Source organism: Netta rufina (genome assembly GCF_964035555.1).
Source record: "Netta rufina genome assembly, chromosome: 13".
NCBI lineage: Eukaryota > Metazoa > Chordata > Aves > Anseriformes > Anatidae > Netta > Netta rufina.
Window position 1 is genome coordinate 11181756 of NC_140136.1, and position 15000 is coordinate 11196755.

At 45.1% G+C, this 15000-nt stretch overlaps 1 protein-coding gene across 1 annotated transcript; it reads left to right on the forward strand.

Moving 5' to 3' along the window:
* Nucleotides 1-1014: 1014 nt before the first annotated feature.
* On the forward strand, nt 1015-14702 carry DRC7 (dynein regulatory complex subunit 7; the record flags this gene model as incomplete). The annotated part of the gene is made up of 18 exons (XM_084294826.1): nt 1015-1215; nt 1687-1841; nt 2281-2455; nt 2921-3046; nt 4243-4437; nt 4999-5151; nt 5474-5692; nt 6319-6447; nt 6774-6855; nt 7184-7312; nt 8170-8298; nt 8952-9178; nt 10177-10389; nt 11502-11612; nt 12526-12636; nt 13654-13848; nt 14318-14457; nt 14612-14702. 18 exons carry the CDS (start codon nt 1015-1017, stop codon nt 14700-14702), a joined length of 2781 nt encoding a protein of 926 aa, XP_084150952.1.
* Nucleotides 14703-15000: the final 298 nt, after the last annotated feature.

The following is a 15000-nucleotide window of genomic DNA, read 5'->3' on the forward strand; positions in this document are numbered from 1 at the left end:
TCAATGTAAAGCTCTCACCTGTTCTCATCCCACTCACCATTGTCAGACCACTCCAAGCTCATCTACACACAGCAGGCTGGGTCCTCCTTGCACTTCCCGCTGCCAGCTTTATATTACCTCCTAGCAGCTCATCCTCTCCCCCCCACAAACATGCTGCCTCTGTGATTGCACAAGAGCCAGATTACCACCGGTCAGCAGTGGGCCGGGAAGAAAGGGCTCTCCAAAAGTGCGTCCTCCAGCATGGCCCTTCCGATTAGCTCAGGGCTGGTGAATGATGATGACCCAATTCACAGCCTTGATGGGACCCCAAGCGGGAACAGCGTCTGCAACAACCCTGCATCAGTAACATCCCCAGCAGTCTGGGGTTTTATGCATCCAACTGCTTTTGTCATACCTGCTTTTGACTCAGCAGTAACAACAGATACCACAGTGGTACACGCAAAGACCAAGTAACAGTGTGTACTGAATACACATGGTTTCACACCCACATAAACACATTTGCTTTTGCTGATTTTCAGTGACTTCTGAAATCTCAGATATGGTGATGCTGTGATAGACACGAGGATAGGGACTAGATCCTACCATGCTCTGCCATTTTGGGAAGTGAATCTCATCTGCTTTGCATCAGGTATTTTACAAAGCAGCAAAGCAGGACTGATATTTGCAACGAGAAGCAAAGTCAGCACAGCCCTCGGGCTTCAAGAGCAACAAAAGCATGGGTGAGGAATGTTTGTTGTGTTTTCAAACAGCTGCACCCGTGAGTGTATGAGCGTAAGGGCAGCCCCATAGTCGAGTTCCACAGCTTCCAGGCTGCTTCCTGGGCAGGAGGGGGGAGCTGCCTTGACATCAGCTCCAGCGGGGCTGTGTGGGGAGGTTTGCAGGTGAAGCCTGGAGCACCTGAGGGAGCTGTGAAGCCTGGGTGGGCAGCCCTGCGCGGGGTGGGGTAGGCTCTGGGCTAGGCCCTGGAGGAGGCTGCAGGCCCCGCTGAAGCTGCCTGGGTGCGTGAGCGTTGCCATGGAGCACTCGCGGCACGGCGGCAGCAGCAGCGGTGAGGCGGTGGAGGGCAGGGGCGTGGGGCTGAAGGGGCTGTGGGGACGGGACCCCCCTGGGCGGTGGGTGGCTGGGGAGCAGCACTGGGCCCCAGGATACCCCTTCCCCCCCCCTTGCACCCGTTGCAAGGTCTGTGCCTCCATTGCGCTGCCTGCTGCCCAGCAGGTCAGCCTGACCGCAGGGAGGGGAAATAAACAGCCCCCAAAAGTCCCTGAAATGTAAATAGGCGATACAAGTAGCACTCCGTCCTTGGAGGCCACTCTGCTGCTGATGCAGCTGCTCAGCGCAGCACTGGCGTGGGCTGGGTGCCCCCCTCCATGCAGCACCGCCCGTGGGGCACACAGCATCTGCAGGGGTGCAGAAAGCAGGGCACGCAGCATGGTTTGGGACTGTTGTGTAGCACCCACAGAGCAAGGCCCTCGTCCTGCTGGCTCCACCATACATGGGTGGCCCAGGAGCATGCAGCCATATGTGCAACCTGCCCAGCCCAAACTGAAGTTCAGTACTCACACCTGACTTCTGCAGAAATGGGAATGACTGGGTATGAGCTGGTGGCTCACAGACTAAATCAACATGCCCGGAGTGCAAGTTTCTGCTCCCACCCCTGAATTTACCCTCATGCATGTGTTTCCGTAGTGGCTAGGAGGAGGCAGAATGGAGGTCCTAGAGGAGAATGAGGAAGAGGAGCGAAGGGAAGAAGAGCTGATGAAGGCTTTAGAGATCAGCGATGAACTTCACGACATAGAGACAAAGCTGTCTGTGGACCAAGTCTGTGTCCCAAGTGATGTCTCGTAAGTCACACCTGTCTGTCAGTCGCTGGGATGAGCAGAGATGGTCCCTCTAGGGTCCATGGGGAGACTGCACACATGTGGCTGACGTGTGGTCTGCTTGTATGGATCAAGGGGAGTGAGTTTTGTGTGCTGGGTGTGTTTGTCCATGAGTGGGCACCTGTGTGATTAAGACAAGGTAACTCACTTCATTTTCTATCCATTTGCTTCTGTACTATATAAAGATCCCCTGATCCTCTGGGTCTGTGTTAGCTTGCCATCACTCCGGAGAAGCTTGGCTATGTTAAACTCATGCCCACTTAAAATTACCTCTTCTTGGCTATGATCCCCGTATTTTCTGTGTGAAACAGGGAAGCTCTCCTGTGTTTTGATAGCAGGTCATCCTGCTCTAATTGCTCCTAGCTTATTACCTGTGTCTCTCTGCCTCCTTCTGTCTTGGAAGCGATTTTGACTGGAGCTCCATCGACATATCCCAGTTACCATCCTCGTACAAGACAAACTCCCCAAGGGAAAAGAAGCTGCTGCGCATTGCTGACCATTACCTCCAGCAGTACATTCACCTCTGCCCTGACCGAAAGCCACTCTTTCTGTACCCGGTCAATGAGTGTGGTGTGAAGGTATGGGGTGTTGTGGGGCTGGGCCCAAGCTGCACAGCTGTTGTCTAATTCTGGACCTGATGTTCCTCTGAGTATGTGAAATCAATTCTTTGGATCAACTTCCCCCAAAATTTATTATATAAATGACATGCAAGGCAAAAAAAGAGCCAGAACATGTAGAAGCTGGAAGGCGTGGTAGCTATTTGTCTTGCTTGAAAACTAAGAGAAGGCTTGAATCTGTAATGTGTCCAAGATGGGTTTGAGCTTTTAGCCACAGGCAAACAGAAGTGTCTATTGGCAGAGGGCCTCTTAACTCCATGCATTTTCATCTCAGAATGGGTGAGGAGGGTTACCAACACTGTTGTCATGCTCCAGGGAAGTCCTGAATGTAAGCTACAACATCCAGGGATGGTCTGAGAGTGGCCATGAAGATGACACTCCACCAGGAATCTGCTGGCTGACCAAAAACCTCTTACTGCCTTACAGAAGTTTGTGAGCACAACAGTGAGGCCAACCCTGCTGCCTTATACAGAGCTGTACCACTGGGATGGCTGTGCCAGCTTTGTCTGTGATTATCTCACCATGGAACCCCTCAAGTCTCCTCTCACGCCGGTAAGGAAGAGGCTACAGTCCCATTGGAAACAGACCCATGATGGAGATGAGAGAGGGCCTCTCAACAGGACACAATGTGGAAACCCCAGGGTCTGGATTTACAAGGGTCTTTGAGTCCTCCAGCTCCCCATAATTACTTAGGCAACCCCACAGTTCCCACAGGTGCTGTGCTCTTTGTTTGAACCTGTATTCCCATACACATACAGTGTTGTCAAGCAGTTAAGCACCATTTCTACCAGACTGGGCCTGACCCTGCTCTCAGTCATCCCCTATGACCAGCTGATCTGCTGTGGGTTGCAATGGCTGCCAAGCCTCCCTGCCAGGAACAAAGGGACCTTGGACCAAAGGAGCATAAAAAGCCTAGGTGATGATGCTTGGCCTCAGTGACTAGGTTTTAGGGGATTTAGACACTTCTGTTCCAATATCTGGGATATTTTGAGGTGTCTGAAGGGAGATTAGAAATCTCAAATATTAGAGTGGCAAGAGGAGATGATGCCAACATTGGGGCAAGTCCTAAGGGTGGTACGATCCAGCTAAAGCAAAGAGATCAACAACAATCTCTGCTAGCTAGGACTGCTGATGTCCTGTGGAGTGCCCCATACAATCTATGTGAGCTCCATGCTGGCCAAGTGTGTCCCAAGAGTCCCAGGGTCTCAAGACACACTTGTATTTTGAGATTATTGAGAATATATCTTAATTTAGTGGACAGTGACTGGTCAAATCTAAGGTGCAGCCTCAGATCTGGGATGGTAAAAACAGGATCTCTATATTCACTTTGTGTGTATTGTTCCCTTTGCCTGGTCACCAGTGAGGGCCAGAAGGGAGTAAGTTCCTTTTGAGCTATAATTTAGTTTATGGGTCTTTTGCTTTGAAATGCTACAGGCAGACCAACTAGAGACGGAGGTAAGCCCCACCCTGATGTTGTGGTTAGTATTAGGTTCTCTGCAGTCTGGTGAGCTTGTCCTGCCCATGGCTAAATTTGTCACAAGATTTGGCGTCAGAATTTCTCCAGATCACATTGGAGGGGAATTTTGCAGTCTGTGGCTTATGTAAGAGTTTCATAAAACAGATTCCTTATTGGTACAGAGCCCAGGGATATGGGCTCTGTACCAGTAATGCTCTGTCTCTCTCTTGCTCCCTGCCTGGGGCATGCTTCATAAGACAAGCACCAAGAACATGTATCCTTCTCTTTCAAGCCCAGTTCACTCTATTCACCAACCACCATCCTGAAGTACCAGCGAGGAAACTGCTTTGACTTCAGTGTGCTGCTGTGCTCCATGCTGATTGGGGCTGGGTACGATGCCTACTGTGTGAATGGATATGCCACTCAAGACATATGCAGCCTGGACGAGACTCTGGAGGTGTGCCCACTGCTCAGGAAGCCACCGGAGGTAAGGAGATCTGCAGCAAGCAGGCAGGTAGGAGCCTGGTTGTCTGGTTCTGGTAAGAAGACCATGTCACTGGTAAGGACAAAGCACTTGGAAGACTAGTGAAGCTGATATCTCTGGAGCAATAAGAATGAGTCTAATGGCAAAGTGCAAGGCCCCCAGGTCCCATCACCTGTTTGCTTTCCAACCATACTGCTCACTGTAAGAGGGCCACAGCTTGCCTGTGTTTTGACCATGTAGCATTCACACTGTGCTTAGGACGAAAAGATCTTGGGACTATACTGTACCCCACATTCTCTTGCTGTAAGTGGGAGTGAAGATCTGTGAGTGCTTATTAGCCCTTCAGGGATATCTGCTAGTTTGGCAGGACCATCCACATCCATACTTGATCCACCCAGACTGCTCACCCGAGTGATCATGGAGTATACAGGAGGCAGCATGCATGCTCAGCATGTTCACTCCTGGTGAGCTCTAGAGTAGGGCTAGCCGGAACAGCTGCTGGTCCACACTATGTTTCAGTCTGTATGAACCTTTCACAGCAATCCTTTGCTTTTGTGGAGACAGGTCCCAAAGGAAATAACGAAGAAGCCCAACAAGTATAGAGTTAAGTCCTCCCCAGACCTTCAGAGCAAATTTGAGCTTCAGCAGGAGGCCAAGAAGAAAGCAGAAACTGAAGCCACCCATAAGAACAAGGAAAGAGGAGAAGAGAAGGTCATGGTGAGTTACAAGGTCCACCCTACTCTTAACCTGCAATATCAAAAATCGAGACATGGTTAATAGCTGACCAAAACTGGAGCTCACCACCCTTCATGAAGAACAATACAACTCTGATTTGGGCCATGAACATGTAGCCTTTGAGAACACAGTGTTGTGCTGACATGGAAATATATGCTGGGTATGTACTGCGTCACTGTTCTGAAGAGTGTTAAGGGCTTGGAGATCTTTAGAAGTAGGCAGGGGAGAGAATAAGGCTGCTGGGGGGTTGGATTAAAGTGGCAATAAAATAGCAATAATTATTGCTCTGTCTTCTGGGCTACAGGAAGTGGAAAAGCCCACCCGTGACCCTTTGTGTGGCTTACGGGTGCATGCATGGGTTTTGGTTCTGTCTGGGAAGAGAGAGGTTCCTGAGCCCTTCTTCATCAACCCCTTCACGGGGAACAGTCACAGCACCATGGATGAGCACTTCCTTGGAATTGAGAGTGTCTGGAACCACAAGAATTACTGGGTGAACATGCAGGACTGCCGGAACGGCTGCAAGGTAATGAGCTCTCACACATCTGTGCACCTGTTCTGATTACATAGACTCCAGGTTTGATATCTGGAGACAGTCCATGGCATCCCAGACCCTGAGCTAGCAAATGCAGATCATAACTATTAATCCCCTACAATGCTACACTATCAGCTTTTAAGATTGGCTGGATGATCATTCTCTCACCAACACCTTTTAGAGCAGAATCTGTCAAACGTAGCTCAGGGCATGAAAGATCTTGGTTTGGCTCTTCCCACACTTCAGTTACTCTCCAGCTGATATAAAGCCTGGGAGGTGAGGGCTTGAGTCACCGTCTCTTTAGGCCCATATGAATGACCGTGGGGCCATGCATGCCCCAAGGAAGGAGGCAGAAGCATTTCCAGCAGCTTCCCCTCAGTTGTGGCAGGGAAAGGGACCTGCAGCCTTCCAGGAACAGGGTCAGTCTTTGGAGTTCCACCAGCCAGCCAGGGGTTTGATGAGCACACCTCACTGAGATCCAGGGTCTGTCCAGAGTCCTCTAACTCTGATGCCCAGCCAGGTCCAGAGCACTGCAGATGTGCAGAAGCAGCGTGCAGTTTAGTGTCAGGCCTGTGAGACTGCTCTGTGTTTATGTGGGTTTCTTCTATATGGCCTAGGATCTCATCTTTGACTTGGGTGACACTGTCCGCTGGGAAATTATGCTTTCAGAGACTGACAAGCCTCTTCAGATGCTCCTGGATGCTGAGGAGGAAAATGAGCTATTTGACAGGAACATGGATGACATAGTGAGTGACCTACCAATGGCTTTCTTGCAGTGGTGATGCTGTAGTGAACTGGTGTGAGTTCATGGCCTATACATATGTCTGCCTGCCTGTTGCCCTCTCCAGGTCAGATCACTATTGCTCTAGCTATACTTTGGTTGGCACTCTAGATTCCTTCTCAATCTTGAATAGCTCTGATGCAGCCCTCATAATTCTGTTACCGTGCTGCCCAGGACCAATGCGGCCTCGCACAAGTTGCTCTGATTGCTGTAGTGCATTCTCTATAACCAAAATGCCTCCTAGCACAGAGAAGCTGCCAAAAATGTAAATCTCTGCTTCTGTTTCAACAGGAGGACAAGGAGGAGGAGGAGAAAGACACGAGTTTTGCCATGCCGCCTACATGGGTAGCCCCTATTCAGATTTCTCCCAGAGGTACCTATTCTTTGCCTTTTGCTTGCCTCTCAGCGAACCTTTTAGAGCATCTGGGAGGTTTGTTGATTCACTCAAGAGCTGCCCCTTCAGGGTGTTCAAGGTACAGCAGCGAAGTGCCGCAGATCAAGGCATACGTTAGCTATTGTTTTGAATGCCTGCCTCTGTGCACTGTCTCATCCCGGGTGGGAAATCCCCGCAGACACACGCACACTGTGCTTTCCTCCTAGCTGAATTATTTTGCCTGGGATGGCCTTTCTGTTACCGTTGTGCATATGGGACTGCTGCTGATGGGAATCAATCTTTCTGACACCTCCCTTGCCTACTGCAGAGTTTGAGACCCGTTGTTCCCAGGGGAAGAAGGTGATTATGTACAAGAAAGCAAAACTGGAGAAATGGGCACCGTACCTCAACAAAAATGGACTGGTGAAACGCCTCACTGTCTACGCAGACTTACGCTGTAAGGAGGATGAGCTAACTTTCTTCATACACTGAGCAAACACAGTCTGGGGTGTGCTGATGGGTAGGGGGTGGAGTACCTTTTCTGCCAGGGTTTCTCTTGTGCTTTCTCCTCCTCTTTTAGTGTTTTTGGGATACTTATCTATTACATCATCATACACTTCTCCCCACTCACTGTCTATCAAGCCACAGAGCTTTGCATCATTGCTAGGGAGTTCTGTAAGAATTTGAATCAGTTTAACATCCAAACAGTGATGCTGATTAGTGCCACAGGTCAGCTGCTTGGATTTGCAATCTTCAGAGAAATGGAAGGTTGGTTTAAACTGTCTGGTTGCGTTACTTGTCCCATTGGTATTTCTAGGAGTCATAGAAAGAGGCAGCTAGAGAGTGCGAACATTTCTGTACTTGAAAGTATTATCCTTCAATGGCTGGTCCAAGAAACCATAAAAATTCCTGACTGAACTTACAGACTCCTGTCCCCAGCCATCTTGGATGGTGCAGTCTTATTTCCCTTCAGTCTTGACACTATTATGAAATATTTGGGATGGAATTTATCTCACCAAATACATCCATCCACTGTGACATCTTCTCCCCCTGAGCTGATGACTTTAGTTCCTGTTGACAGAGAAGAATAAGCCCGTTTGTGTTATAATTCATCTACTTCAAAGTAGATTAGGATTCATCTGTTAGGATTTATCTATGAAATATCCTAGTGCACAGGGACAGTTCTAATGAGTACACTGACTCTGTCTCCTGTGGCTGCATCAGAAGCATAGGGTATGCACAGACACTGAGAGCTCATCAGATGAATTGTACCATCTCCAGTGTAAGGCTGTGAAATGGCATGTCTCTCACCAGGTACTGAAGTAGTGGAGGTGAAGGAGTGGTTCAAAAACCGAGAAGACATGTTGGATATGAGAGAATTTAATAAAAAAACACAGCTGACCACAGAGTACTTCAGCCCAGGACACCTCCTCGGTCTTAAAGGTATTCCAGTTCATCTGGGCAACCAAGGCGACTGCAGCTGATAGGACATCGTGTGAATCCCTCCTAGCAAAAGCAAAAACCCAAAGCAGGGGGGACTGCATACTTCTGGGATGAATTGCATTGATTAGTAATATGGTGTCTAGTTGAGATTAGAGAATTGGGTTGGTTGTGCTTCCAGTTTGGGGCAGTGATCCCCCCCAGCATAACGGAAGATGACATCTATATCGCAGGTATAGAGTGATACTATGTACTTTTACCCGTAGAAGTGGTAGAAGTAGAAACTTTCTCCTTGGGATTATGCTCAATCTCTCAGTGTTCTGCAGCTGTAGGAAACTCCTGCATCAGATCTGTTGCTGAAGCAGTATTTCTCCTGAAGAGGTTGCACCAGTTCCTTTTTTGGGAACAGCAGAGTACAGGCTCCACTCACTGCCTTGCTGTGTAAGGAGGAAAGTGACCATGTAAAGCTTTCCTGCCATCTTCAGGCCATGGCATATTGGTGCACAGCAGTGAAGAGATAACATTCCCTTCCAACACTAAGTGCATTTGATTTCTTGGCTGATCGAGAAAATTAAACTTCCCCTGGATGTACCTGTGTTCACTAGTATTATAGTCACTAATTCTGAAAATGTGTGTAATCTCTTTTGTGTCCACAGTCCACATCTATAAGTCAATGGAGCCAGAAACTGAACGTGTGATGGAATTTTACAATGAGTCACGAGTCGATGGCCTCCAGAAACGTGCTGAAAATGCCACTGAGATAAAAGAGTACTTTGTGGGACGGGATGACTTCAAATACTTCCAGCACACAGAGTTTGGCAAAAGAGGAAAGAAAATAAGTGTGGCTGGTACCAGAACTGATATTAACTCCCGGCCTATAGTGGTACGGCCAAGGCAGGAACAGAAAAATATCTGTCACTGTGATATTTATACTACGCAAAACATTCTGCTTAAGGCTGTAGGTTCACTTTCAGTTGGCATAGCCAAGGCAAAACTCCAGAAGAAACCTAGCCTTGTTAAGCTGCTGTGCCTTGCAGTTGCTTGCCTGGCACTGACAGTCACAGTGTGACCATTCGTCACCAAACATATTGAGCAGCTAGAATGAAGCTAGGAAACCATGACTTGGAAAATGTGTGTCAGAGGAAGAAGAAAAGCCTAACTATGATTTTGGAATGAAATTGTCACAGGACTCAGATAGTCAAATGATTTCATGTTCTGGCCCCAAACTAATAATATTTTGGGTTCCTGACAGTGTCCCATTATGCTGATTTGTTCCAAGCAGCAGTCTGCCTCTTTTTCTTGTCAGGTCTGATTTGGAAAAGTGGGAGGAAATCTGACACCTGGTGGTATGGCTCAGACACATCACCTTTCAAAATAGAGCCCTGCAATAATGGTCTACCTTTGGGCCAGCAACCAAATTGCCTTTTTTTCTAAATTATTTTATTTTATTTTATTTTATTTTATTTTATTTTATTTTATTTTATTTTATTTTATTTTATTTTATTTTATTTTATTTTATTTTATTTTATTCTTCTTCCTTTTGTTGGGGAATCTGGGAAGTATTGTTGTGCTCCAAAAAACCTTGTTTCCTGTAGTTCCATCAGAAAAGGATGCATCTTGAGCTAACTTTGAGCTTGAAGAGCACACTCAGCTCCACAAATAGGAGACTTTTTATTGCTTTAAGGAGCTTTGTGCTTTTTTTCTCAGGCATGTGAAAGAACAATGGGCCACGAATATGGGCCAGGGTCTTAGGAGTTGCTGTCACAGTCCAGGCAGAAAGGCCCAATTTTTCTTTTGGCTTTTACCCAACTCTCCACAAATTTTGCCATTTCTCTGTGTTGTCTAACCTGCTTCCGTCTATTTCTTTTCAATTCTCATCAGCAAATGAAGGAATGTTTCCACAGAAACCTAGAAAAGCCTGCTGATGAAGATGTAGCAGAACGTGTCTTTCTGATCACGGAGGAGATGATCCAGCTGACATACCACCTCAAGGATAAATACATTACTGCCTCAAAGAAGGAGTTCTTCAAACCGACAGAGAATTATAGGAAGCAAAGTGAAATCATGACCCCAGAAATGTGCATCACGTACCAGGTATGGAGAAAACCCATTTATATCTTTGAGTTTTCCTAGATCACTGGGACACAAAAGGTAGGTGAAATGTCCATGGCATATTCCGTGCTCTGCCTCTCCTCCATCTGCATGCCTCCCCCACAGACAACCTCCAGACTGACAACACAAACACCCATGGAGATGCACCACCATGCTGATTGGGCCCACAAGATTTGGTGTAGCATGAAAGGCTGTCTCCAGCCATACCTAAGGTCATCTTCTCAGATTAGCTCATCAGGCAGTGTAGACATGGCCACTGAGATCTTGCAAGATGCTGGTTGGGCTCATTCCTGCATATTCATGACAGGGAAGATGAAATTTCCTCTGCTGTCCTCTCTTGAAGGAGAGATGAGAGCAGAGAAGCTGAAGCAGATTTTAACTCAAATTCTGCCATGGACTTCTTTGGTCACATTGTTTAAATCTCTCCCAGTTTACCTTGCAGATGCAGACAAGATGGTAAGGCTTAATAGATAGATAGCTATAAATATAAAAAGATAGATAAAAAAAAAAAAAAAAAAAGAGAGAGAGAGAGAAATAAAAAAGATAGATAGCCATAAATAAAAGAAAAAGGGGAGTCCTGTCATTAAGCCAAATTCTCTCATTCATGAGTGGGTTACTCAACTAACATCATTGATGTGAGTCTGTAATCAGGAGCAGAAGTCTGCCTGTAAATTCTGTGCTGCTGCTGCACAATTATGCTTAGGAAAATCAGAGAGATACAAATACAGATTATTTTTTTTATGTCATGAAAGGTTTTGTTAAATTTTGTATTTCTAATGGGGAGAATACACAGAATGCAATTGCTGGAGTGCTATTCTTTGATCTCTAGCCCTGTAAAACTGGTCCCAGCCAACAGGAGCATCAGCAAAGAAATGTAAGATATACAGTCTAGCTGACATAACTGATAGACTCAAAATCTAGATGAAGTCTAATCAACTATTGACCATGGGTTAGATGTTTCAATAGTGTAAATCAGTGTCTCTATATTGACTGTAGCAGAATTGTGCCAATTTGTGTTTTATGACTCACAGTCATAAAACTCTGATTCACAGTCGGAGAACACTACTGTCTTTCACTAGCTTATCTGCTTCCAGGCAGGGTCCTCTGTGAAAGACAACAAATTGCTACACCTGTACAAATTGTTACAAGAACTAACAGAGGAAGAGAAGCAGCTGAAGCAACAAGTTCGGCAATCTGAAGGAGAGGTAACAGGGACGTCTCCATGGTATTGTCAGAATTGGTCAGGTGCACTCTTTGTTCTCAGGGAGGGAAGTGGTTTCAGAGAGCAAATAACAGTATATGAATTGGGGCATCTAGAAATATTTGCTTTTTGTCTGGGAATGAGACCAAAAAAGAAAGGATATTGTGTGTAATGTAAATCTAGTTGCTAGGCATTTCCAGGAAGCCATTATCATAATACTGAAGTGATTTTTTGTAGGAAAAACTGCAGAAAAATATTTCATAAAATACACCACTTGTACTGCTAATCACACTGAGACCAGTGTAAAAAGTGTTCTTACAAGTCTTTGTAGCTACTTCATGATAAATACTATCATTCTAGTAGGTGGAGGCAAAGTTCTTGGATTTGATTATTTTTTATATTGCTTTTGTGTGGAAGAGAAAACCTGGAAAGAGCTGGAGATGAATGCACAACAGTATTAGCACAGAATAATAATAAAGAACAAGATTGCAAAAGCCCATTTTTCAGAAATTTGAAGAGTATAAGCCATGACCTCATGAACTACCTCACCACAGTTTGCAGTCTTGATTTATTAATGGTCAAAATATCCCTGTTGCTTGTGCTCTGTATCTTCCTAAGACAAAGAGAAAAGCTAAAGCTATCAGTGCCATTTCAAAACTATTGGCAAGACTATGACTTCAGAATGGCTTTATTACTGAGTAATGTTAATTATTGGACTCCAAATTACATCACTCTAAAAATAAGACCGTTATCAGACTGACCTATCAGCAGAATATGAGCATATTCGTATGGATCTAAAGTATATTTAATCTTATGCTACGGTTGTTGTATGCAGTACATACTCTGTTAGCAGGTGAAGCATTTCAAAGTATGATCACTTTGTGGGAAAGCTAAGGTGTCTTCTGAATTTTTGGAAGGTGCTAAATATTCTGAAAATCCGTGAGAATGAAGAAGCAGACATTAAATTGACAGTTTCAATTTATGATACAGAGAGGAATGAAAAGAGGAGACAACAATATGAAGCCATGGTAGGCATTCTTTATTAATCCCAGTGTTTATTACATGCATACAAAAGAGTAAGCTTCTTCTGTCTGACATTATCTCTAATGAGCATTTAGTATTATTAGAACATACTGAGCCAAATCCCTAGCAGTTACAAGCCAGCACAGCTTTAGCTTTCCTGTGAAAATATGACATGGTCATGGTATGATCTTCTGACTCTCTGGACTAGCCCACCCTCCTCACCAGAGAAGGATACTTCTTTTATTTTATTTAGTTAATAAAATAATTAACAAGTACTAGTTGACAATGTGATTATCAGGGGAGTATGATAATGGAATCCAAGCTGCATCTTTATATCTAGGGCTTTGTATTTGTGTTAGGAATATGTGCACTTCTTTGTGTGAGGGTTTTATTGAGCTATGAATCAGTTGGTTTTTTTGTTGTTGTTGTTTTCAGTATTAGTTGCAAAGCCTATTTTGTTCCCGGATCTCTCTCAGAAATTATTACCTTAGGAATGTTGTGGATAAATACAGAAAGATTCAAGAATAATTACTTGCAACATTTCAAGATCTCCAAGATGTTTCTTGTGAACGATTTTTAGACTGAGCTTTCCTGAACAGAAAAAAAGTTATAAGAGGTGATACTTGGTTTTACGTACCAAACATTTAACGTGAAACACAGAGGTAAAGATCCAAGAACCAGTTGTTTGCCAGTCTACAACCTAGTGTCACTCAAAATACCTTGTCCAAATACAAATACATTTTGTCCTGCTTGTACCTCAGTAGATAGCATGTTCTATGTAAGGTACATCTCTACAATCAAAGAAATTAGGATAGATGCTAAAAAGGATGACAGAAAATAAATTACAGAATAAAAAACACCTTGGGAAATGCAAGAGTATTGATCAACCCACAGGAAAAAGAAGCGTTATTTCCTCCATAGGGTGTAATGAGTTTTGGCCTTTGCTTTTACTTTGCCTTATCAAAGGGTGTTTGGGAAACAAGTCAATGGGATCATGACTCTTTCTGTCCTTTCCCCTCCAGAAGAATGCAATGGAGGATGAATTCCCAGTACATGAGAAACAGGATCTGGACTACCTGGCACCTTTTCTTATTCAAATTGGCTATCCTGAGAAAATGACCAAGGGGCAGGCTCTGCGCCTCAGAGATGACTGCCTGACTGACTTTAAGAATCGTCTCATTGCTAAGGCCAACATCATCCAAGCTCGCTTTGAAAAGGTATTCCCAGCCTTACTCCAGTATGAACATGTCACCAGAGTCTCTTCTGCACTGGCAGGAGGGTAACACATCTCATCGTGACAGCAGGCAGGAAACAGAACCCCTTTACCTTTAAGAGAGTCATAAACAAGCCTGTGTATTTTTTGTCATTAACATGTGAGATCAAAGAACAGAATAGCTCCAGGGTCAATTCAGTCCTTGATTCAAGCAGGGCTGCTTTAGTTCTCCAGTGTTTCTTGACTACAGTGAGGCAATACATTCTGGTCTTGCAGCTTCTCACTGGTCCACGTGTTTTGATTTCCTTGTTTTCATATTCTGTGAGACCTCATTTCAGACTTATTGCCTGCCATGAAAATAGAACGGCTCTTATTTGTGGTTTCCTTCATCTTGGCTCCCTGAACTTTGAGTTGCACTTTTGTGCTCCTTGCTGTCCATTACCCTGACTTCTTGTGACTCATTCCCTCAACAGGAGGTAGAAGAGCTGAAGAAGAAGAACCAGCAGTTTCAGGAAAATCAGAGTCAGCTCAGCAGGGAGGAGGAGGCTGCCTTCCTCGCTGATTACTCTGAAACCATGTTCCGTATCCACATTCTAGCGTTAAGGCTCAACAGGTATTGGAAATGACTGCTTGAACAGTGTCTAGTAGAATCGGGGGGTCTACGAGTCAGCATTCCTAGTTACTCAGCAGTGAAGCTATTCTGTAAAATATTCTACTGTATGCCCTGATGCAGCTTTACTCTGATGTTTGTTACCTTCTTGTTCTAGGGAAAAGCAGACAGCACCACAGAAATACCTTGCTCTTGAAGAGAAACTGCGCAAGGACCCTCGCCTAGCTGTGTACCTCAGTTATGATTGATTTCTTCTTTATTCCTTCACATCAGACACTGAATCAGTGCTGAAACCTGTTACAAGCTGCCTGAAAAAATGCACAAAGGCTTTCCTACTTGCTTGTAGTAAATATTGTATTATCACCAGATTATGTTAATAGCCTTTATGCACCTGTTTTCCAGAATTCCATTTCAATGAACCTGTACTATTCCACTATCTTTTTCTTCTCACTCTTTTGTTCTAAGGCTAACCTATATCAAGAGTGTCAAACGATTACACCATGGTTGACACTGAGGTCTGAATGAGACTTTAGCTTTAAGTTCTGC